Raw genomic sequence first — 23,334 nt, 5'->3', positions numbered from 1 at the left:
GCCCCCCGGCCATCTCAGTGGCTCAGCTTTCCAGGCTGGAAAGCCCCAGAGTAATACTTACCGAGCTAATTCTCGCATTATGCAGCAGAGTTGGCTAGCCTGTCTTAAAAGGAGCCGAGTTTGTGGGGAGGTGAGTGGCGTTGATTTACATCCTGGTATCCAAAAGCATAAAATACCTGACAGTGTAACACGTGGAGTGGTTCCTGGCCAAAAATGTGTTTTGCCCCTTGAAGTTTCCTGTATCAAATAGTTGAAATCTTGCTCCCCTGTGAGGCACTGCAAATGTGTGCTATTTACTGTGCACGTAGTCTTCTGTGCGTGTGTGGCGTGTCACATTAGATGCTTCTCGATGTAAAATCATCCTTGGGTTCCACCCTGAGAGCCCAGAAACGCCAGGTTGGAAGGGTTGAGGTCCTTTGCTGCTGGCAGAGAACCCGCAGAACCTGTGTATTCAGGTAGGGTACCTCTGCTTGCCTTTCGTAGCTACAACCCTCGCTACTCTAAAGGACTCTGAGAAGCAGGGAAAGTCCTTGCAGATACACCTTTTATGAAAGGGGAAGTTCAAAGATTCCATCTAGTGACAAACTGGGATTTGTTTTAGAAAACAAATTTAGGAAATCTGCTTTAAATTTTAATCTGAAAGTATTTTAATTGTACTTTCTGCTGTATAGTACTTGTAATTAGTTGAAAAACTAGCGGGGCTTTGTGTGCATATATATAAAAGTATGGGCATTTCACAATATGTCATATAATGAAAATGGCTACTATGAATTATTTATTTGGGTTTTTTTTCAGTGATGTTTAAACTTTTTATGTATCTGAATATATCTGTAAAACCAGTCCTATTTAACTTCACTTGGTTTTGCTGTACTGATAGCTGTATGCCTAGGAAGGAGATGCATGTCTGTTTTATCCTACTGCAGGTCTTTAGTTCCTTTTGCTACTGTGTAAAAGACTTCAATGCCTTACCCTAGGTTACTTCCATTCTTCTGTTGCATAATTCTGAAGGTGTGAACTGAATATTTTGGGAGGGAGAGGAAGAACACTGACTTCTTTTGGCCAAAGAAAGCGTTAGGGACTGGAAAGGTGATCATCTGATTTCTGACTTTCTCCACGTTAATGGGGAGGGCTCTAACTTCCAGATTAATTTTGAGAGTTTGTATTTGGTTAATAGGAGGGTCCTTGTATTATAAGTATAAAAATTAGGAATTTTTGAACTGTGGAATGTTTTTTCCATGTAAAGTCTTCACTGGATTTCTTTATCTCAGAAGTTAAAAAACATTTCAGAGTAGAACGTCGTTAAGTTTTCTGGTTTTCTCCACATATTTGAGCTAAATATTTGGGTAAGTGATACACTTGGATATTTGGAGTGGTAGCCAAATTACTTTTCATGTCAAACTGTCTGGAAGTCTGGTGGATTCTTCTCTTCCCTTCCATAATAGTGCTGTTTGCAGGAGGACTGTTAAATGCATCTATAGGGTCTTCTCATTCTTTGGAAACTGCTTGAAACTTAGCACGGCCTGGCTTCAGGTGGAAATAAACTCGATGAGACTGATACCTCTGTCAGGCTTACCTGTATTAATCTAAAAGATATAGGTTTAGTCACCAAGGTAATGTTGCGAGTGATTACAGAATAGCAACTAAATGATACTGAAATCCACCATTAAATTTTTCAGCCAAAATTCTGATGATTGATTTGATGTTTTTTTTCCTTAAAGCTAATGATTCTAACTTAATGATGCTAACTGCTCGTAAAGCCAGAATGGGATGCTTTATTTCTGACTAGCTGTTAATATTGCATCAGAAACCTTAAGTCTTATCTCTTTTCATGCACTTGTTATTTTCTAACCTTTATTCTGTCTAGCTGTTGTATTTAATTTCTATGTAGATGCTCTCTGTATAGAAAACATGCACTAGTGCATGATTGTGTTTGGAAAGTGTTTTGACATCCCTTTTAGTCATGCCTGCTTTTTCATAATTGCATAAAAATACAAATATTTTGACTTGAATTGTTATGAAATGAGTCATTAAAGGAACATGTTTCAAAAACCTGCAATTGAGCAAAGAAACAATATCAGGCCTTAAAAGTAAAGCACAGAATCCCTAGTGGATGAACAGAGCTTTTTGCCTTTTTTTTGTTGTTGTTTTGTTCAGATAGATTTTGACCCTTTTGAATTCTTGGTAATCCAGTTTCTCTCTAAAGATAATTTTGATGTCAGTGATGAAAGTGGATGCAGAAATAATAGTTGCAGTTCTTCCAGCAAGTCATAAAAGCAGCACTTCTCATCCCTGTGATGAATGGAAGTATGGAGTCATTGTTGCAATGGAGTCCTGACAGCTACCAAGAGTTGTTACTGGAATTGCACAACTCTGTTTTAGCACAAAGGTTTAATTTTAAAAGGTTTTTTGTGTGTGTGTGCATTATTTATACAGCTCAGTACCTGCCTTTTCCTACAAGAATGTCTCATATCTGTATACCGTTGAGGTTAAATACACTGCAAAGTTTGCATATCCTTGCTGTGCATTCAACCATTGTAATCAAATACTGTTTTAAGGGATGATTTTAGTGTAACTTGCTTTTGAATTGTTCTGGGATTGTAACTCTAGATTGAATAGAGGATAACTGGTTAGTAAAAACATTTTCAAGGACTAGGAGTGAAACTGTTTAGCCTTGGCAGTTCATGACATAGCATATTGTAAAATGTGTATATATATTGGTTAAACATATCTCATAAATTGTTCTAAGCTTGGATAGTTTTCAGGGGCATGTGAAGAGGGCAGAGGAGATGGACCAAGTTGTTTCAGCCTTGAGATGATTCAAGTTGTCAGACTTAAAACCAACTGATCTTGAGACCGATAATTTGGACTTGCTCAAGAATTTGGTTCCTGTGTTTTTTTAGGTTGAGTTGTTCTTAAATACATGATTGGAAGCTGGGAATGTTATTGACCTTTTTGAGTTAGAGGGTTCTCAGTCTTTTTCCAGTAAGCCAGGCTTTGAAAGAGTCTTACTGTTTAAAAAAAGAAAAAAGTGTTGCCAACAAGCATTAGATGGATCTTGACTTGTGAGCATTTTGTTACCCTGGATGTTAGCTATTAGCACTACTAAAATGCTTCAGAATTTATAGTTTCCTAGCAGAAATGAAGTTCCAAGGCTCCTCTAGACAGTCACTATAGTCCTAGGGAAAACTCTTCGATTTTTACAGACTAGTAGAGAATTATATGCCCTACTGTCAGCCTACAAGGGTAAAAACGTAGGGGGAAGAGTTATTACATGTACTATGTTTTTTGCCTAGCTCTATAATGATTTATCAGACTGCAGTTGTTTAGTCCTTGCAGTATAACTTAGATTAAGTAATGTCAACATTCCAGGGACACATCTAGATTTTTGCAATAGCTTCAGAAGGTGCCTTTTTTGTAACTTGTGGTATTTTTTCTTGACAGTTTATCCTTGTAAAATAGCGGTAGTGTAATGCTGTTTGCTTGCCTTTTGCTGCAGGGCCTGGTGCAGGACCTGTCAATCCTGCCACCTCCTCTTCCCTCTTCTACCCTCTTTCCCCAATTCATCCCTCTCCCCGTCCTATCCCTCCCATCTGGTTTGCTTTCAGCCAGCTTGGGGCCTGACTGTGACGTGGTGCTGGTAACAGGAGGGAAGAAAGAGGGGAGAACGGGAGTGCAGCAGCCTGACTTAAGAAGCTGTAGGATCTCATCCTTAGGATATAGTTTTATGTTGCACTAGTTCCTGAAAGCATAGTCCTGCACCCTTCCAGTTCCTCCTGCCTGTTTGCCCTCTTCCTTCTCCTCTCCCCTGCATCATGTCTAATCAGTTGTGTGGGGCCCCGAGGAGTTGATCAAGCCTGTTGAGTTGATAGAAACGTTTTTTTCCCCTTTGGAGTGCGTATAGCCAGAGCAATTGAAAACTATCAGTAGATGGGAATGCGGGGCAGAAGACGGATGGGAATGGTAGTCCTTGTGGCAGCCTGCCATTAGGTATGATTAGATGTTATATTAAACAGCTGGAGAATTCAGCCTATGCTTATTTCTGGCTGCTAACCAAAGTTGATACAATATAGAAGTTTATTCTATATTGAAAGAATGCTGTCTATACAGAGAATGCTCCTTAACTTATAGCTAAGGAAAGGCATGAATATTCTAATACATAAGAGAAATAAAATTGTTTTCTAAGGAGCAATTTTTTAATTGCATAAGCATTTTAGGCCATTAGGGTTCTCTTAACTTGTTTGACCTCTGTTCCAAAAATAATTCTAATTTTAGTAATATCTATAATAATAATAGTATTTAGTTTTGACTTAAAATATAAGTTACATTTTAAGGAGAAAATACATTTCAGCCAAGGAGGCAGCTTTTCCGTGTGAGAAAGAGTGGATGGGTGATGTGTGATGTGCGTGAGCACAAGTCATAGTTGAGCTCTAGGTGAAAGAGCCAACAGACACAGTTTGCATTATGTTACACTGAGAAAAGCATGGTGGATGTGTGCTTTTTATTTGCTGGTTTTACAGTGAATTGGGTCATGGTGTTTTGTGTCACAACAAAAAACTGAGATTATCAGCAGGATTTGAATCAATAAAATACATGTCACTGTTATGATAATCTTACTGTTTTGTTTTTTCTCTTCTCTGTTTTGCTGAAAAGCATGGGAGGCACAATACCGCCTGCTCCAGCCAATGCCTCCACAGAGGAGACAAGTAAGGTGAGATACGAAGAATTTATCATTCAAAACTAACACTTGGACTCTCTGCAAAAATTACTGAGCAGGAGAAGGGAAAAAATTGCTATCACTTTTCACTCAAACAGGGTGGGTGAATATGTAGGGTGAATGAGTGTGACAGTTCAGTCTGAAGCCTGCCCATTGCATGACGTAGATGACCTGTTACAGATGGCTTCCTAGTTTGTTTCAAGTGTTACCATGCTCCATTTCCCTAATCCTGAAAGCCTGATGTTCTGTGCAATGCAAATGCCAAACAAAGTCTTGATTTCTTTGTGTATGTTCTCGCTGTCTGTTTATACACCTCTTCTGTAGTCATTAGTGGATTAAATTATAATCTTTGCATGAGAAGAAGTACTAGGGAGTATGATAGGTAATGAATCGAACAGTTGAACTACCAATTTTTTAAGGCAGTATTTTGGAAGAGCTTTTTGCTGGGTTTTGTTCATTTGTTTTAAGGGAGATAATAAATTTGGCTTGTAGATATTTATAGCAGGATTTTCCCAAGCTTGAAATTCTTTTGGAAAAAGTAGAAAGTAGAATTCTTTTTTTTTTTTTTTGATTTAACAAGACAGTGGATGCTGGGATTACTGGCTAGTTAGAAGTATATGGAGGGATTGTATATATGTAGTGAGTATAGTTCGTGACAATGAAGACAAGCAGCTTATGTCTGTGATAAAGCAGGACATGCTAAATTACGGGATTCAGAGGAAATTAGTAATGTAGTTAGAAGTTGATAGGAAAACATTTGAAAAAAACGTTCTAAGTATGTATAAGTGGCAAAGGTTTCTGACCTTGGCAAATGGAAACAATATTTTGATCATTGACACCAGCTTATTGTTCACTGCTAAAGGACCTTAGCTTAATAGCATTAGATGGAGAGAATTTTTGATCCAGAGAATATGTGAGGGAAGGCAGGAAGATTGGAAGGGTTGGTTAGTTGCAAAACTGGTTCTGAATTGGGTATTATCTGGATTATTTGGTTTTGATTATTGAATTACACAATTTGAAGGACAGGCTTTACCAATAATAGAAGTTCATGAGTCAAAATTTGGGCTCTGAATTATTTGCATCATGATAGACTTAATCTGAGAGGAGGGAAAAGCAGATTTGTATCTTAAAAATAAAACAGTTTAGCCGTAGAGCAGTCTGATGCTTTGAAGATTAATTTTGGGTTTTCTGCATTTCTATTTGTTAGAGTGGGAATAGAGTATCAGTCAGAAATAATGTATGCTTACAAATACATTTCTCTTTCAGGGCAAAACAGAGGAACAGCCAGAGGAGCCAGTTAAATCACCTGAACCAGAAAGTGAAGAGAGCGACTTAGGTGTGGAAAATAGATGACTTTATCACTTTTCACCAATTTGAACATGATTCTGGAAATCTTCTCTCTGTTGTAGATGGAGCTTAATCTTGCTTTTCATTTTTCCCCCAGAAATTGACAATGAGGGAGTGATTGAACCAGACAATGATGACCCTCAAGAAATGGGAGATGAAAATGTGGAGGTAAGCACAATATTTTCAATGTCTGTGGCAGTAGGAAAGATAGGGAGAGTTTTTGAGTTTAGTCAAGGATAGCAGCTGAGGGGGGGGTGAGTACTATCTTAGCTAGGTAGCCAGCTGTTGTTTTGGCTCTTTTTCTCCTAAATAGGAAACTTACTGGCTTAAAGCCACAGTCTTTTCTTATTCAAGGTTAGAGTCCATCAAAAAGTTCAGTGAGGAAAATCAGGTCAGAAAACACCAGAAAATTTATCAAAACACCCATGAAAACTGGGTATCTAGAAATCTGCCATTATTCAACTTATCTTTTGAGCATTTTCTAGCTAAAAAGAATGGTGGCTAATGTCTCCAGGCTGAGAGCAAAAGGTTGTATTTTTTTGAACTATGATTTCAACGCAAATTAAAAACAAGATTCTGGAATCAGAAAACTGGAGCTCCCTTCTTTGGCGCTGTCTTAGCATGGTAATTCTGGCCTGGACTCTACAGCTTTTGGGTTTTATATGTGTTTTTCATTTTCTTTATTTTGTTAGGTAACTGAAGAGATGATGGATCAAGCTAATGAGAAGAAGATTGAAGCGATAAATGCTCTAAGTGAAGGTGATATTTGTTTTTAGTACATATTCAAGGACATTAGGTTTGGTTCTCCTGTTAAAAAAAGGAAGTAAATATGTTGGACCATTTTGAATGCTTTCAATGAATAGAAAACTCTCTTCCTGTTGGATACCCAAAACTGTCTAGAACATGAAAGCTTCTTTAAGTGCTGTCTTCCCAATGTAGCTATAGTTCTGGTCAGGGCAGGGGGGAATGAGGTACTGCAGCATCTTAACTACAAACTGATCATTGTAGTACTTCCCTACATATTATGATTAGCACCTCTAGTGGTGTGTCTTAATGCAGTGAAAAGCTGTGTAATAAAGAGGTGACTTCCTGTTTGATTGCATACAAAGTTAAATGTACAAATTTAACTGGGAAAAGTCTCTCCTCCCCTCCAGCATTAATTTTGGAGTTGTACTTCAATTACATAGGAAGAGGAAGAAATCGATTTTCCTTTGTTGATAATGTTCTATTTAAGAAGTGCCTACGGACAAAACACCCTGTAAGGCAGGTTTGGCAATTTGGATGTAATTTCATTGCGTAATGATCGAAACTGTATTGATACTCATATTTAGGTGAACTTCAGAAGGCTGTCGACTTGTTCACAGATGCTATCAAGCTGAATCCTTGTTTGGCCATCTTGTATGCCAAGAGGGCAAGGTGAGTCATTAGAAACTAGTGATTTATGTTTCTGCCTGTTCTGTTATTTTCCTTAAGGAACCTAAATATAATGGCAACTTGAGGATCTATTGAAAGAGAGAAGTACACTTCATGCATTTTCTCTTATATGTGATTAACCAGATGTGCTGACACAGCCATATAAAAAAATCTTGTGTGTTTGGGAGGCTAGGGGTTTTGTGCAGCCAGCATCATTGGAACGTCTCTCATTGCTGAGGTGTAGCTTTTAGACAGTTTCCTGACACATTGTCCACCTGTTTGTTTCTAGAAGAAAATGTGTGACTTCGTGCTTGCTTTATGACAAGCCTTAATGATGAAGTTACTTACAGGCACTCTAATTGCTGATAAATTGTTTTCAAGTAGATGTAAAAGGGCAGAAGTTCTGACTTGGAGTATCTTGAATATCAAATACTTTTGTTAATTCAGGAATGTTTTTTTAGTGTTTCCTTCAGAGATTTTTAATTTGAAATGCCTGAACCTCCCAAAGTACTGCCCTACTAGTTAATCTGATATGCTTGTGTGTTGTAAAATTTGCAGTTTTTTCACTTAACTGACAAGGGATTGGGGCTACTTTCTCGGTTTGTGTTTTGTTTTGCCTCTTTTAATTTTCATAACTCACCTCCTATCTCCTCTTGTAGTTCCTGATGATTCTAGCCGTTGATCCTTGTAGCCTGTATAACAACTTGTGCTTTCTTTGTCTTACCGTTTTAAAGACTATGTAATATGGCATGCATAATATTACTGTTGTTTTGTTCAAATTGCTCGTTGCCATTGGCTGTAGACTCCAAACACCATGGAATTGCGCTGTCCTTTGCATTTATGTATCCTTTCCTTATGCACTAAAGTTACTCTTGCTGGCAAGGCTTGAGTCTGAACAGTGAATGCTTTTACTTCTTGCTAATGATACACCTACAATGGTGGGGGGCTGAAACTAAATTTCAGTGACTTCATTATCACTACAAAATCTTTTTGAACTCAGCTCTTCAAATGTATTATCTCACTAGCTTGCCTGTTAGTCATCCAAAATTATTTCCAGCTTAAGTTAGTAACTTGGTATTTCAATATGTACAATAAATGTTCGTGTTCCCACAGTGTTTTTGTGAAACTACAAAAGCCAAATGCTGCCATTAGAGATTGTGACAGAGCCATTGAGATTAATCCTGACTCGGCACAGACCTACAAATGGAGGGGGAAAGCACATAGGTAATGATCTGCACCTGTACTTGATATTCTCTTTACTTACTTGGGGGGAACAGTTTTGTTTATGCATTCTCTCCTTCTCTATGGCTCTGAGCAGTAGCCATGAGCTGAGAAGCCATTGTGCTGAGTGTATGGCTTACAGGAAAGAAAGGATGATGGTGATTTATTGATGGCAATTTATGAGTAGTCCTTCTGGCACTGTCTTTTTTTTTCTCTTTTTTGTTTTTTTAAAACATATCTTCTAATGGATTACTGCTGTTCTGAATAGCATTTTCTAATAATTTGCTAAAGATTATGAGTTCTAGGACTGTGGATTTTATTTGTTTGGAGGTCTTTTGTTCTCACTTAGTTCAGTTTTTATTTACTAAGCTATAATTCTTAAACATTTCTCTGCTGCCCTTATTTCATTAGATCCTAGAGCTCTTTTACATAGTAAATTAAACTGCCTAATTATTAAGGGAACCAATTGTTGCAGTTGAAGAGTGGTATTAAGCAAACAGTGTAATTATTTAAAATGGCATTATGCCAGTGTGCATCCCCCCCTCAACTGTAGTTAAAATTTTGTTTTTAAAATGACAATAAATCAGCCAAAAAAAATAAGGTGACACTTCTTACGGTCTGTATAAAAGTGGAAGGAGTAAATGCTAATAGAACTTACGAAAAAAAAGGCATTTTAAACAGTGTTAGAGAATAGTTTGTTAATGTCTACAGTTTTAATAAACGGCATGGAGCCTAAGAGTGAGAAGACTGGAGCGTAGTTTTGATTAACACCTCTGTCTCTAAGCAGAAGTGCTTTGACCATTTAGGAATATCACCATTTGCTCAAATTTTTGATTACCAAGAGTTTGTATAAATGAATGCCAAAGAAGTGCGCAAAGTAGCTTGTATGACCTCTTCAACTACAACATGGTGCATCCAGTTAGCTAGGATGTTTGAGTGCTGAGTAAAGAGGGTCCACTTAAGCTTGAGGTATTAGTGGTGTAGACTTATAAGAACACTGAATGTGTAGTTTTACACTGAACATGTGCCTAGTGGTGCAGAGTATTTTTATTAGTGAGCTTCACGTGTTTAGGTAGGGTACCTTCTCCCTGTTAGACCCTTCTTGTTTATAGTCAACAATGACACTAGCTGATTGAGGGTTTTTTCCTTCATTGTTACTTCAAGCAAAAGTTACTGTAAGGGTATCAAGCAAGCAAGTATCCTCTAATGGCATCATAGTCTGCAAGCTCTAGAAAACACCATGATTATTAAACTTTAAACTTCTGTAAGTCCATATAGCTGCAGGTAAAAATACTGAATACCGCATGGTTGTAAATATTTTGAAGAACTATAAGAGTTCAGTTTGCTTTTTCCTTCTGAATGTTGGTGTCTTCTGAATTCCAGACTTCTGGGTCACTGGGAGGAGGCTGCTCATGATCTTGCATTAGCTTGTAAACTGGATTACGATGAAGATGCTAGCGCCGTGCTGAAGGAGGTGCAACCAAGAGTAAGTGGGGAGGCATAATGGAGATCCCTCCTCTATTTGTTTGAGTGACATCGCTGCCTTCAAATTCTTCCAATATGCATTGTCTTGTGGGAATGTGTTCATGTCTCATCTGGCACTTCAAACTGAGTTTATAAATACTTCTGTCTTCAATCACAGCTGCTTATGGCTGTGTATAGAGAAATGGAGTCTGTGGAGCTGGGCATGTAACCGAACTATGAAATAATATCTTCCTTTTTAAAATCTTAACAGAAGAATCCGAAGCAGTTGAAGTTTGCCAGGCATTTTAGAATCTAGACTAAAAACATTCAGAAGAGGCAGAGAACACTGATAATGGATTTTTTTCAAGATGTTTCTGAACTGATCAAAGCTTCATCCTAAACACGTTTTACAAAGGAAGCACTCTTTGCTGTGATTTGTACTTTCATTAGTCTACCCCATGAGGGCAGCGTAATCTCTGTAAGACTGGTTTTCAGCTTTTCTCAAGTGATTGACCCCAGCATTCTTCTAAGGAGGAACTTCTGTGTAAAAAACGTAAGACCGTTGATAGCAGGCTTTCTTTTTCATCTGTTTTGCATATTCCTTTAAAGTGGTTAACAGACCACAGATTGCAGCTGTTGCATTGTATTGGGTTTATGTGGCAAGGTTGGGGGGAGGTGGACTGCAGGGCTGGCCTTTTGTAAGAAGAGACGTGCGGTTGCCCCTGTATCAGACGGAGCCAGTTCCAGCTGGCTCCAAAACAGACCCACTGCTGGCCAAAGCTGAGCCAGTCAGCGACACCAGTGGCGCTTCTGTGATAACATATTTAAGAAAGGATTAAAAAATCCAGTGTAACAGCTGTGAGAGATGGGGGAATAAAGGAAAAAAAAATGAGAGAAGCAACCCTGCAGACACCAAGATCAGTGAAGAAGGAAGTGGAGGAGGTGTGCCAGGCATGGGAGCAGAGATTCCTCTGCAGCCCATGGAGAAGACCATGGCTGAGCAGGTTGTCCCCCTTGAGCCCATGGAGGTCCACGGTGGAGCAGATATCCACCCTGCAGTCTGTGGAGGACCCCATGCCAGAGCAAGTGGATGTACCCTGAAGGAAGCTGCAGCCCATGGAGAGTCCACACTGGAGTAGGCTCCTGGCAGAAACTGCAACCTGCAGAGAGGAGCGCACGCAGAAGCTGGTTTTCTGGCAGGAGCTGCACGCCATGGGGGACCTATGTTGGAACAGTCTGTTGCTTAAAGACCATAGCCTGTGGGGAGGACCCACGCTGGAGCAGTTCTTAAAGAACTGCAGCCTGTGGGAAGGACCCACATTGGAGCAGTTTGTGAAGGACTATATCCTGTGGGGGGGACCCCATGCTGGAGCAGGAAAAAAGTGTGAGGAGGAAGAAGGAGTGGCAGAGGTGCCGTGTTACGAACTGACGACAGCCCCCATCCCCCTGCGCTGTTCGGGGTGGGGGGAGGAGGTGGAAGAGTGGGGAACTAAGGAGTGAAGTTGAGCTTTGGGAAGAAGGGGAATAGAGGGAAGGTGGTTTTAATTTTGTCTTTGTTTCTCATCATCCTACTCTATTTTTAATTGGCAATAAATTAAATTAATCTTCCCCATGTTGAGTCTGTTTTGCCCATGATGGTAGTGGATGAGTGATATCCCTGTCTTCATCTCAAGCCAGGAGCTTCTCCATCTTATTTTCTCTCCCTGTCCTGATGAAGAGGGGGAGTGAGAGAGTGGCTTAGTGAACATCTGGCAGCCAGCCAAGCTTAACACACCACATGCATAAACATTTCTGTGTCTAATAACTTCAGCTTTCAGTTTTCCTACCATGTCTTTGTAGAAGATGCCGTCTCCAGCAAAACAACAATGGAAACCATCTTACAACCTATTAGTCTTCTGCATTGGAGACTATTGATCTGTGGTAAATGTAATTAGGTTTTAGGTCTCAACCTTTTTTATACGAGGAATATTTAAGCTTGGCTGAGGGGGAACCTTTTATTTCCCAGTTAATCTGCCCATGCACAGAAACAGCAGAGTATGTCTGTGATACATTGATGTGTAGTTGCCAGCTGTATGGGAATTTGTCTGTATAGCTCAAGGAAAAATGTATGATCTTCTCATGGGTGAATTTTTAACTTTAATGTGAAGATGATATGTTCACCTAATTTATTCACTTCCAGCTTTCCTAGCACTTTTTAGTTTGTAGCACTTTCAGCTGAAAGTCTGAGTCAAATTCTAAAAATGGTTTGTTCATTTTGAGAAATACTTGGAAACAATGAAAATCAAAACTTTGGAAAATCTTTATATTTTATTAAAAAAAAAAACACACAACAAAACCCAAAACACTTACTTCTCTCATAATGAACTACTGAATGGCCGTAATATCAGGTTCTGATAACATGTACTGCATTCAGTATCAGTCAGTCCTGCTGCCTGCAGTGTGCTTTCTCTGGCAGATGTACTTCAGGAATGATGCGGTATGGAATGAATATTGCTTAGCTAGTTGTATCCTACCTAGTTGTGTCAAAACTTCACTGCTTATAAAATAATTTCTTTGCTTAAAGAGTATTCTGAAAGAATAGAAGAGTATCCATTGTAGTAGTAGTTAGTATCTCTGTTCTTGAACCTTGATTTTGCTATGTTTTTTAGTTACGGGAGTGTCATAGGGTAACCATCATACACAATTTGTGAAATCATGAACCATTTTTTGCAATGCTATGTAAGGATACATTCTGGTTTCAGGAAAGCAGTGTGCTACAGTTAGTGTTCTGTTGTTATAATGAGCCCTGAGTGAGGAGCCTTGGGAAGTTCATTGCTGACTACTCTCTTCTACTGGGGCTGTAGATTTGATAGCCTTGAGAAAAAGCTAGTAATAGGAAGCAAACTTTCTCGCCACCAGCTTTTTCTTGGTTTGGTTCAGGAATTCTTTGGTCTGCTTGTGTCTATGCTGCAAAGGTATCTGGAACAGCAATAATACTATCTAAAAAGTGTGTGTGTGCAGGGGGAATTATACTTCCTGTTGTGCTGGTTAAAATTCCCTTTTCCGGGGCAGTTGCTGACTTTAGCCCTGGAGAAATTAATATTTCAGCATAAAAGCATGAAGGGACGTGGAATGATAACATGTTTAAGTTCTAACTATGGTGCAAGTCCCAGAGCTCTATAGCAAAACAATATACTAGAGTGCATGTTCTGGTGAATCCAGTTAGGGCCGAGTAGACATGAATAACTGATTGTCATAGAAAGGAAGTTGCAAATGGCTCCTAAAACAAAGGGGCTTTTAGAATGTGAAGTCAGATCTTATTTTTAAGAACTAGTAAAAGCAGATGGTTACGCTTACATGTATTTTGTATTGAAATACGTTGTGTGATACGCTAGAAATGTATATGAAATCTTAGTATTCTATTGTAACAGGCTCAGAAAATTGCAGAACATCGCCGAAAATATGAGCGGAAGCGTGAAGAAAAGGAAATCAAGGAAAGAATGGAAAGAGAGAAGAAGGCACGGGAGGAGCATGAGCGAGCACAAAGGGTGAATACTTAGGCTTTAATATTTCCTAATAATTTGGAGAGTGTCATAGTTATTTTGGTTAAAATGAATTGCAGAGAAGATTTACTTTCATTTTAAGTCTTAGAATTAAATTTTAGAGAGTTGATTTCTGTCTTGGGTTACTTGACCAATAATGAAATCTGGAGAAGAGGGCATTGTACTGCATCTGCTTTTATTGCTTATGACAAAAACAGGCTCTGGAATCTCTACTATTTCAAGAAGTCAGTATTGTATGACTATACCAAAACAGTTTTCACTTAAAGTACTTAATGTCTCCTGAAGTGGGAGGTTTTAAATTCAGGATAATACTTTGCTTCTCTTCCTCACTTTCTGACACCGTTTGCTTGCTTTTTCTTCATGCTTTACTGATACATTTTAATATGCTGGGGGTGGGAATTTGTTCTAAAAATGTAAGTTGAGGAGCTAAACCAAATCATATAGTTCATATTCAATAGAAACATACTCTGCATAACTTATCTGCAAAACCATACTAAAGTAAGAGTAGACATCGCTATTTCTTGTCAGTGGTTTTGTACATAGTGAAGTGCTTTGTTTATTGCGATAGCCTACCTGCCTGAAGCACTCTCAGCTATTTTTTTTTCTCCTAAAACCAGTTGAGCAGTAGAAAACAGGCTGTAGTTCCATTGCTTTGTGTGGAATGATGTGCTTTCATCTGCAGGAGGAAGAAGCAAGACGACAGGCAGGAGGAGCTCAGTTTGGTGGTTTTCCAGGTGGCTTCCCAGGTATTTTATTTTTAAGCACCAATACTTGAGGTAGAGGTTACTGTTGTTTCCATGTGGAGTATTATAACCACAGTTTTTATAGCATTTGTTCTCAAGACAGAGAGAAAAATATTTTATGAAGTTTAGAACTTGTCTACAAATAGCTCTTTGAGAACTAGTGGGAAGAGGGGTGAGATTGTTTCTCTTAAAGAGGATTGATGCTGGGTAGCAAGCAGAGGGATGACAGAAATCAATAATGATGGATAACAGAATGAAAGGATTTGGGTCTGAGAAAACAAAGGTGCAGTATTTGCTTAATAATATGTGCTGACAAACTAGTATAAAAATGTTTTCTAAGTTACCCAGGGTGCCTTGGACTCATTCTGCTGAAGAACAGTAGTTCTAAAGTTGAAAATTTGGACTGAATGTTAGGGAAATCTTTGCTGGTTGCAAGCTATTGTTGAACAGAATAGTTTCTCAAAGGAGGTAGTGCAGTTTACCTTATAGAAAAGCTGTCCTTGAACAGTTCCACGAAAATCGGGCTTTCCATGTTATTTTTGGGTACAATAAATTGGGGAGAAACAAGAGTAAGTACTAATGCTCTTGAAGATTGAGATGTAGTTGAGGTAGGCTGCATGCATGCTCCAAGCAGATCAGCTTGTCAGGGGAACCAAATAGAGACCATATCTACCCTGCTCAGCACAGCTGGGATAGCTGCTGATAGAGGATTCAAAAACAGAACCTCAAGCGTTTTGCTTCAGGGATTTTTTTTTTTCCTTTGGTGGTACATTTTTTTCAAACCTAAAGTTCCCGCCAAATGTGGAATGTGCCTGGGACATACTACTACTGATCCGCTTTGCCCGGAATTGTTCACCCCAGGCATTCAAACTCCTTATGTTCCTGGGCTTGAGACCTACCTGATTTAAGTTAACCAGAAAAATAACTGCATCTGTGTACAAGGTGCTAGAACCTGACACTCATTACAAGCTTCCTATTCAATTGGGTTAAAAACATGGATGAAGTAAGATGTAGGTCTTCACAGGAAGAGAAGGTGAAGACCCTGCTTTCCATTCAGTGGACCAGCTCTAGCCTCATGGAAGACATGGCTTTAGAGGTGTGGCAAAGGAAGTATGTCTTGGTCTCTCTCAGTGAGCTTCCAGTACAGATGAATTAAATGGTTTTTATCATGCATTCTTCTTGTCTTGGGTTTTCAGGTGGATTTCCTGGGGCTATGCCTGGAGGTATGCCAGGAATGGCAGGTATGCCAGGTCTCAATGAGATTCTCAGTGATCCAGAAGTCCTTGCAGCCATGCAGGTGAGTATTTGTTAAAATCAAAGCTAAATGTTCTGAACGAGGGAAAAACAGTGCCTGTGAGCTAAGGGAAGGAAGAAAAGATGCGACCTTCAGGATAGCAATGGGATGTTTGTGTATTTCTGTTGTGAAATTCTCTCCTTGTGTGTGTGGCACCAAACTGTCTGGAATCAATGCTAGCTATTTTTCAAACTGATGGGGGCTTAACTAAAGATGACCCCCCTGCCCCATGCTCGCCTATGATAGGCAAAACTATGTGTTTATATATAGAGTTCTTCATCTCTTTTGAGTCTCTTGAATAGTTATTTTCTACACTGTATAATTCACTTGCTCCTTTTTTGAATGCACACACATTGTAGTGAGATAATTATGCACAAACAAAAAATTATTGTTAATATTGTTGCAACACAGTTTATTATGATAATATTGAGATGAGAATTGCCTTTCTCTTAGGGGATTAAGTGTTTGGTTTTTGCCAGAGGCAAAGTAGTATCAGAATAGTTCTGCATCTGGCATTTTCTAAATTCATGTTCAGAAAGCTTACTTCCCCAGTGGGCTCGATTAATTGCTCAATTAATTAATTGCTCAATGTCAAGACTACTTTTATACAAGAAAAGTATTCCAGCAGATTAAATAGAACACATCTGACAACATCAGTTTTAGGGGCCGGTGGGCTAGGAAGAACCTGAGCTATGTAGTTATATTTGCGTACTAATATGATCAAGTATATGATCATGTCTTGTTACTTTTTCTGGTTAAACTAGAGTTATGTGTTGTTCTTAGCTCATTGAACAGCTATGATCCCGATCTAAGTAAAAGCATCACAAGGGACCCTTATTTGGACCCTTATTTGTCCTGAAATCACAAAAAAGGCATCGCTTTCCATGCAAAAGTTCATGGATTCCCTTAATGGTTGCTGGTGTTTGGAAACACACCTTTACTTAGGCTGCCACAGTCAGCAATGTTGACTTGCGTGCAAACCATTCAAAGAAAGCCCATGGTTTGTAGTTGTATTCATTACCTGGCTAATTTATGCTGTAATACAGGAGTTTGAAATTAGAGTTGCTGAAAACAGAGCTTTGAGGTGCAGCGAAATATTAAGCGCTTGCCACATGCCCTTAAGAAGACTCCATTGCATGCTGATTATATAAACCCCAACATATTGTAGGACTCTGCAAGAACGTGTGTTGACAGTGTTTTCTGATAATGCAGGCAGGCTTTAACATGTAGAACCTGTCAGCAAAGCCTTGAGTCTCTTGCTGACCTCTTTGTACAAACTTTACGTCTAGGTATGATTTATTCAGCGTTTCACCTATGTCTGCACTGCCTTCTTTTCCTAAAATGTCCAACTGACTATGTTCTGGTCCTCTCTGAATTGGCAGTGTAAACTCTAGTCTTAAAAGACAGTACTTCTACTGCTTGGCTTCTGCTCAGTGCAGCTATGGAATATATTTGCGATTAATGGTAGCTGGCAGCTATTATGTGGGTTATCTGAGATGTTACAAAAAAGTCTGAAGATACTGAATCACACAAGTCTCTCCCAAATCTCTTCCCTAATCTTAAGATACTATTTTAACTGACAGTATGTAGAGGCTTTTCATAGTGAGGAGTTACTGCTGAAACTGGAGTATTCTGAGAGTAAAGACCTTCTTCTCAATCTCTTTAGACTTAGTGACTATCGTCTGATCATCTTTGAGACTATTCCCCATAAGCTATTATTGAAATATGCCTGAGTCTGTTAACATCTCGGTAAACCTTACAACTGTGTGTGCCTGAACATGAGCTAGATTTAACTGGTTACACTGTTAACTTGAGCTTGTCATCTGTAGAAGCAACCAAAGAACCAGATATGGCTGCCTATGGACATGTTTATAGAAGTTATTGCTCATCATTGGCATAAAAATAAGAATCTCTGCAAACTAGTATAAAAACTTCTTTCTTGATGAAGATTTCTGGTTCCATTACCTGAAGATTTATTGTCTTCAGGATATTTCCTTTTTTCTTTCTTTTTTTTCTTTTTTTTTTTTAATTGTGGCTGATACTAGTCTTTTACGCATAAAAGACTCAAAGTGGCAGAACTTCTGTTGCATTTCTTTTCATAGCTTCTTAACAGTAGTAGTAGTGACCTTTTGCAATGACTTCTAATGCATGTTATTTTAGCTCATTTGCTCCTAAGCTTTTTAGTCTCCAGAAGAATTGGCTGAAATTTTTGTGTGTGTGTTTCTTGTATTTTACTATTCTGGCTGTCTGGAGGGTTCTGTAGTGCTTTCTATCTTGCATGTGCAACTGCTTTCTCTGGACACAACATGACATTGGTGTTTTGGAGAGCTGTCATGGGTCAAATATAAGTTTTTTTCAAAAAGAGTAATGTCTAAGATGAACCTATGGATTCCTTATTTGACATAGAATCGTATGTTAGACCCAGACTTCCACCAAAATGTGTAAGTTGGAAAAAAGGATAGTGATAACTTTTTCTTTAGAACTATTTTTCATCCTTCTGCAACTAAAGACTAGAGCATTAGAAAACTGAATGTTTCATTAATGCTGTTTACACAATGGTTCCCATTCCACCTTATGTAGTAAATATTTCTCTATGGAGATGTTGGTATCTTCAGTCTTAAACTTTATTCTGATAATATTGCTCATCAATGTGAAACCTTGGATGTGTTAAACATTTTTATAAACACAGTCTAAGGTTGAGGGCTTCCAGGGAATTGCACAAGTCCAGAATAATTTACTTGCTGTGAATTTATAGGACTGTAAAACACACAGCATAAAATTGGATATTTAACATTCATTTGGGTGTGCTTTGACACAAACTGGTGACTAAACTTAGTCAGCTTTTTGTTCTGGATTCATATACAGGTGAAAACGCAGATTTAACAACATGACATGATCTTTATAGTCATGTGCCCTGTTTTGAAATCGGAAATGCAAGAAGTTTGAGGTTGTGAAAGTCATCTTTTTTTCTTTGCATAGGAATCCTGTAAAGTGGAGAAAATGTATCTAGTGTCTGTTTTCTGAACTTAAGCAGTCTATTTTTCAAAGACTTTGCAGATTCCCTTTTGTGAGGGAGACAAACACTTGTAAACAAAAGATAAGACTTGACTCTTGGTTCCCAACATGTATAAAACATGACTGAACCATGTGGGTGATTTCAGTGGAGTCCACACCTACCAAATGCAATTTTGGATCTGACTTGTTAAACAGCTTTTGTCTGTGTTTGATGCTAGAATAGATACAGGGTGGTGGTGGTGTAGCACAGACAGCTCTGAGGAGACCAGTTGGGTTTTGATGGTTTCCAAAGAATACATCTGCGGTAGCAGTGGGCTAGAAGTCTACGGAAGATTGTATCTTTCAGTGAAACTACTTAAATGTGCTAGAAAGAACAGCAAATGAAATTACAGCTGATGCAGATGATTTGTATTGGACATAATAAACTGCTTGCACTTTAGCTGGATTAAAGAAAACTTGAATCTTTGCAGAAGTTGCTTATAATGGAAACCTTTTTCCAGGCTAAGATGTAAAATCAGTCTATACAGATTTATTAAAGGGCACTGTTCAAAACATGCACATGTAAAATGAGTAAAAACAATTCTAGTTTTATGAAGGCCCAAAGGTGTACTAGAGGTACAGAAAAAGGTATTAATGCTTCTTGTACTAAATAGAGAAGATGAACTTGGTATTCTTTTGACCACTGACTTTAACGTATATGTGAATGTATTTATTAACTGCAACACAGTAGTGTGATGAGAGATAGCAAGGTTCTCTTCCAGTTGTGATTTCTCAGAGGAGGTGGGGAATGACTGAGAATTAGATGCATTTTTTAAAAGCCAAACATTGCCACATTGTCTGCTCACAGTCCAGCAGATGAAAGTCTCTGCTGCTGGAACGAACAGAGGTGAAAGGGATGAGTAGCAGCTATTGCTAGGAGGAGGGTTATCCTATCATGCGTGCTACACACATAGAGCTCCTGCCTCCTTCAAAATGCATTTGAAGATGCCTGAATAGAAATAACCCAGTAGGTGTGGCTGTGTTTGATGGCTCCTGTTTTGAGGAAAAAGAACTTTTATCTTATCCTCCTTCTCAGACATTGCACTATTACCGTAACAAGTTCAGTAATGACTCTCAGTTTACTGATGCAGCATTAACAGCATGCACTATATCACTGGGTTCTCTTTAGAGACCTCTTGCCCAAAACTCTAATCTAGTCTTGCCATGTGAAAAGCTGAGCAAGACTAGATTCACGTTGGAGCCACATAACCACTAACTTTTGTAGACTTGTTTTATAAATACCCTAATTTTTTTGCTTTTTGTCCTGCAGGATCCAGAAGTTATGGTTGCGTTCCAAGATGTTGCCCAGAACCCAGCAAATATGTCCAAGTACCAGAACAATCCCAAGGTCATGAATCTCATCAGTAAATTGTCTGCCAAATTTGGCAGTAAACCGTAATTTCCCTGGTTCTTAAAAATCGTATCTGAATGGGAAGGATTGGATTTGGCTAACCAGTGTTGCAATAAAACAAACCATTGTACCTCTGATCTTCTTAAGAAGAGAAACGGGGTGTTCTAAGGAGAACTGCTCTCTAGCCCCAAGCATTGACTTTATTCAATGATTGGTTGGTTTATAGCACTCAAATTGTATTCAGATGACCTAGTTTAAACCACCCCTTCTTGTCCAAGAGTTGCAACCTTTTATCATAAGTATTACAGACAGTTTCCTTTGAATGAATGCTCCTGTAAGAAATCGTAATGTTCCAGGAGTGCAAGATAAAAACCTGCTGTTGTGTTATTTTGGATTTTTTTTTTTAATTACTCTCAGTGAGCAAAGAGGAAGGAACTTTAACAGTTCAAGTCTGTCTTAATCCCCTTAGGACAGAAACGTTGGCCTAGTCACAAACAGAAAAGGTGGGACAAGTCTGAAGAATTAACTGGATAAAGGAATTGTCTGCAGATACAAATCCTTATTTTTTTTTTTTTTAAATGGGTGACTGACTTTATATAGCTATTAAAATATCAGTATAACCATGCTAGCTAGTTACACACTGGAACTTCTGGCAATACTGCAAATAATGTAATATTTTGATCTCCACAACTGTGCAGCAAAGGTACAGTCCTATCCTTTGCACAACCTGGCATGAAGTACATATTGCAGAGGCCACAGAGGTTTTGTTACTTGCTCAATTCTTGTCCAGCACCTTTACGTAACATTTTATTTATCAGTCTGGGTATTGGAGAGCAACTTACTGTCTGTGCTTGTGCTCTTGTCCTTTCCCAGTTGGCAGGTCCTCAGCTGGTTGCACTTGCCCTTCCTTGGGGCCATGCTTACCAGGTTTCATCTATTTGGAAACTTTAGGGAAGGAATCTTGTTCCCATCACTACCTCTGTCCCACTGAATGCAAGCCATCCAGAACATGTAAATGCAGAGTTATAAATCAGTGAAGGGGAGAATACCCAACGAAATTGCAGCTCTGGGTTCTGAGTCAGTTTGAGTCCTTAGATGCTTACTGATTAAAATTTCTTGGCCAAAGTCCTGCTGTCTCTTTAGAGGTGATGACTCTTCCTTCACTGCATTCTGTAGTCTTCCATCTATTCTTGTATCCTTTTCTTTAAAAAAAAAAAAAACCAAACAAAACCCCCCAAAAAAACAAAGCAAAAAGCTGTTGTCGTGGTTTCATACTTCCATGTTTTTGAGGCTTGTGATACAGAGGAAAAGCTGAAGTAATTGGAGCAGACAGAACATTGTTCTAACACTTGTGGATTAACAGCATGGGTATCCTTGAAGCAGTGGCTGTGCTGATGATGTTCAGTTGATTTGTCTACCAATAAAGACAGTTGTTTCTTCTGTTTGTCTTAGCTAAAACATTATCTTTCTGTGGAAAAATGACCATAGTTACCTGTTCACTACTTGAGTCTCAACATTTGTGTTACTCTTTTGTAATTCTGTATCTTAAGCCATAATGATGTTACCATTTTTAAATAAATCTGGATTGGTGTGGGAACTCAACAACAGTTGCAAAAAATAAATCCCCAAATGCTTTTTCTCATACTAATGACCCTGCAGAATGAAATGTGAATCTTTTTGCTTAAGAAATATAGTTCTGAATACTTCTCTTAGCCTTTAAAAATAAAGTATGGTTTTGAAAAATAAGGCTTTTGGGGTTTGTGTAACTTTCTGATAAAACCTATTTTGTTTAAATTAAATGTGGAAGTGCTTCAATTAAACTGTATATATAACTTGTGATTTAAATTGGAACTAAATGCTTAAGGGCTTGTCTTCATGACCAAATGAACTCAAGTTATGATTGAGTGTTGCTGTGTGCCTGGCTTTTGGTCATGCTCTTGATCTCCTGTTCCCAAGAGGAGATACTTGAAGTAGGTCACCCCTCAGTATAGGCTGAAACTCAGCTTCTTCATTCAGGCTGGTGCATATGTGCTGTGCATGAATTAGAACATCTTGAATTTATTCCCTACAGTTTCCTGTTACTCCATCTTAGCTGTTTGTGTCTGTCTACCTATGGCTAGTCAAAAGTAGGAAGTTACTGCTAGCTAGTAGAAATGGTTATATGTGTGTCCTGCCTGCTGGCTTACACATCAGCTGCCCTTATTCAGAGCTGACTGACTCAAGAAAAACATCCTCCCTAATTTTGGTGTTAGCATTAGCGATTTAGCTGAATTCTTGTGATCCTTTGGGAATAAACATCCTATGACTCCCTCAGTGTGTGCGGTTTTTTGTTTTTAATGTTACCTGGTAAGTTAATTGAGATGTCTGGACCTCATCTCAGTTCCCAAAGCTGTCATGTGGACATCTAAGCAGCTAAACTCGTTTGAACAGAAGTGCAAGTGCAGAAAGTTAACTGCCCAGGAGATGAGCAAAGATTGTAAGTTCCAAACATGGGATACAAGTAACTATATGAGGAAGTTACTATTTTGTTTAGTGCTTCCTCCAGTATTTACTGGCAGCTCCTTCAGGTTATTTGCTTCTATTGCAGCACAGAGCAGGGGTGGTTCTTACAGGTACGGTGGCAGTAAACAATTTAGCTGACAATTTGATTTTAAAAACACCTGAGTTCAGCTAGCACAGCGTGGTGTCTGTGGTGCTGACCCAGGTTCAGGCGTCCATTTCTGCCATTTGAAGCAAGTCATGTACTGCGATGTTTGGCCAATCCAGTGCCACAGATTAGATGACCTGGTCTGCCGGAGAGTATGATGATATACCTGCGGTTGACTGGTCGTAAAGGGTCATAGTCCTATTGCATTGTGTGTGTGAGTCTGAGTGAGTTGTCTGTCCTCTCTGTGGTTCAGCTGCTGCCCGAAGAGAAAATAGGAAATGTCAGGTCAGATGCCACTTCCAGACTGTATGACTTCACAGTGAGCCCTGTTGCATAGTAATGTGGAGAACGCAAGGCTTGGTGCCTGTCTCATCACTTACCAGAATTTTTCTTTTAAATTTCTCTTGCTTCAGTGTTGGGCTGTGAATAAAAGCCATTTGTCAAACTGGCTTGGTTTGTCTTTGTTGGAAGGCAGTGATCAGATTGGGCAGGAGCCAGACTCTCTCAAAGTTGGATGAAGGCAGGTAGGACAAGACTGGGCAGA

At 38.9% G+C, this 23,334-nt stretch overlaps 1 protein-coding gene across 1 annotated transcript; it reads left to right on the top strand.

Annotated features, from left to right (window-relative positions):
• Positions 1–4,649: 4,649 nt before the first annotated feature.
• ST13 (suppression of tumorigenicity 13 (colon carcinoma) (Hsp70 interacting protein)) lies at positions 4,650–20,540 on the top strand. Its single transcript, XM_009587497.1, has 11 exons — positions 4,650–4,708; positions 5,981–6,050; positions 6,159–6,229; positions 6,754–6,820; positions 7,393–7,477; positions 8,588–8,698; positions 10,079–10,181; positions 13,570–13,686; positions 14,384–14,447; positions 15,641–15,741; positions 20,063–20,540. The coding sequence occupies exons 1-11, from the start codon at positions 4,652–4,654 to the stop codon at positions 20,189–20,191; spliced, it is 975 nt and encodes a 324-aa protein (XP_009585792.1). The 5' UTR covers positions 4,650–4,651; the 3' UTR covers positions 20,192–20,540.
• The last annotated feature ends 2,794 nt before the right edge of the window (positions 20,541–23,334 follow it).

This window comes from Fulmarus glacialis, unplaced genomic scaffold (genome assembly GCF_000690835.1).
Source record: "Fulmarus glacialis isolate BGI_N327 unplaced genomic scaffold, ASM69083v1 scaffold16791, whole genome shotgun sequence".
Lineage (NCBI taxonomy): Eukaryota > Metazoa > Chordata > Aves > Procellariiformes > Procellariidae > Fulmarus > Fulmarus glacialis.
Note: the sequence above shows the minus strand (reverse complement) of the source record. Positions and strands in the feature narration are given on the sequence as shown.

Excerpts from the sequence above, each read along its gene's own strand:
- ST13 (XM_009587497.1), top strand. The coding sequence starts at position 4,652 with ATGGGAGGCACAATACCGCCTGCTCCAGCCAATGCCTCCACAGAGGAG. Across the intron at positions 6,230-6,753 it reads TGGGAGATGAAAATGTGGAG|GTAACTGAAGAGATGATGGA; the intron begins GTAAGCACAATA and ends TTATTTTGTTAG. Across the intron at positions 6,821-7,392 it reads GATAAATGCTCTAAGTGAAG|GTGAACTTCAGAAGGCTGTC; the intron begins GTGATATTTGTT and ends ACTCATATTTAG.